Source organism: Gekko japonicus, unplaced genomic scaffold (assembly GCF_001447785.1).
Source record: "Gekko japonicus isolate JY-2015 unplaced genomic scaffold, Gekko_japonicus_V1.1 scaffold34783, whole genome shotgun sequence".
NCBI classification, from domain to species: domain Eukaryota; kingdom Metazoa; phylum Chordata; class Lepidosauria; order Squamata; family Gekkonidae; genus Gekko; species Gekko japonicus.
In genome coordinates this window covers 1-1071 of record NW_015220914.1, presented here as the reverse complement: position 1 = coordinate 1071, position 1071 = coordinate 1, and the positions used below count along the sequence as shown (strand labels likewise).

Below are 1071 nucleotides of genomic sequence, written 5' to 3'. Positions count from 1 at the left end.
TCTCAGTCCTTGGCCCCTCACTTCATGCCTCTTTTTTGTTTTCTGGACTCTCCAGGCCAGTCGTGGAAGGCCCTCGGCGCCAGCGACAAGCGCCCCTTCGTGGAAGAGGCGGAGAGGCTGCGGATCCAGCACCTCCAGGACCATCCCAACTACAAGTACCGCCCGAGGAGAAAGAAGCAGGCCAAGAAGATCAAGAGGATGGAGCCCAACATCCTTCTGCACAACCTCTCCCAGTCTTGCGGCGACGGCTTCGGGCTGAGCCCCCGCAACGTGGCCGGCAGCATCGCCCACCTGGGCCACTCCCAGCCTCCCCCTCTCAACCACTTCCGCGAACTCCGGTCGGTGGGCTCGGATATGGAGAACTATGGCCTGCCGACCCCGGAGATGTCCCCCTTGGATGTCTTGGAGCAGAGCGAGCCGGCCTTTTTCCCTCCGCACATGCAAGACGACTGCGGCGTGATGTCCTTCCGGGGATACCACCACCATCCCCCTCCTCCGCCCCCCCAGGTGGAGTTTTCCCCAGAAAAAAACCTGGGGCGGAACCTGCCAATGGGCTACTCCCCGAATCCCCCGTCACACCTGGCCGATGCCATGAGGACTCCCCACCCACCTGGCCTGTACTACAACCAGATGTGTGCCGGAGCTGCCGGTGGCCTCTCGGCCCATTTGGGCCAGCTTTCCCCACCGCCTGACTCTCACCACCTGGACGGCGTCGAGCACTTGAACCCCAACGAGCTTTGGACAGAAGTTGACCGCAACGAGTTTGACCAGTATTTGAATATGAGCAGGACTCGTCCCGAGGCTTCGGGCCTCCCTTACCACGTCTCCTTGTCCAAAGTGACTCCTCGAAGTCTCTCCTGCGAGGAAAGCAGCTTGATATCGGCCTTGTCCGACGCCAGCAGTGCCGTCTACTACAGCGCCTGTATCACTGGGTAGGGCTTTTCCTTTGGGCCTCGTCTTCACCGTGGAAAGAGCTTGAGGGCATATGTACATTTTGGACTGCTGTTCGGTTTGACCCACTACCCTTTCCCCAAGGGAACCCTGGGAATTGTAGTTCTCCAAAGCGGGACC

At 60.1% G+C, this 1071-nt stretch overlaps 1 protein-coding gene across 1 annotated transcript; it reads left to right on the top strand.

The window, feature by feature from the left end:
• Nucleotides 1-55: 55 nt before the first annotated feature.
• On the top strand, nt 56-977 carry LOC107125278 (transcription factor Sox-18A-like; the record flags this gene model as incomplete). Its single annotated transcript, XM_015428723.1, has 1 exon — nt 56-977. A coding segment is annotated over one exon (881 nt), but the record flags the coding sequence as incomplete, so codon positions are not given.
• Between the last annotated feature and the right edge of the window lie 94 nt (nt 978-1071).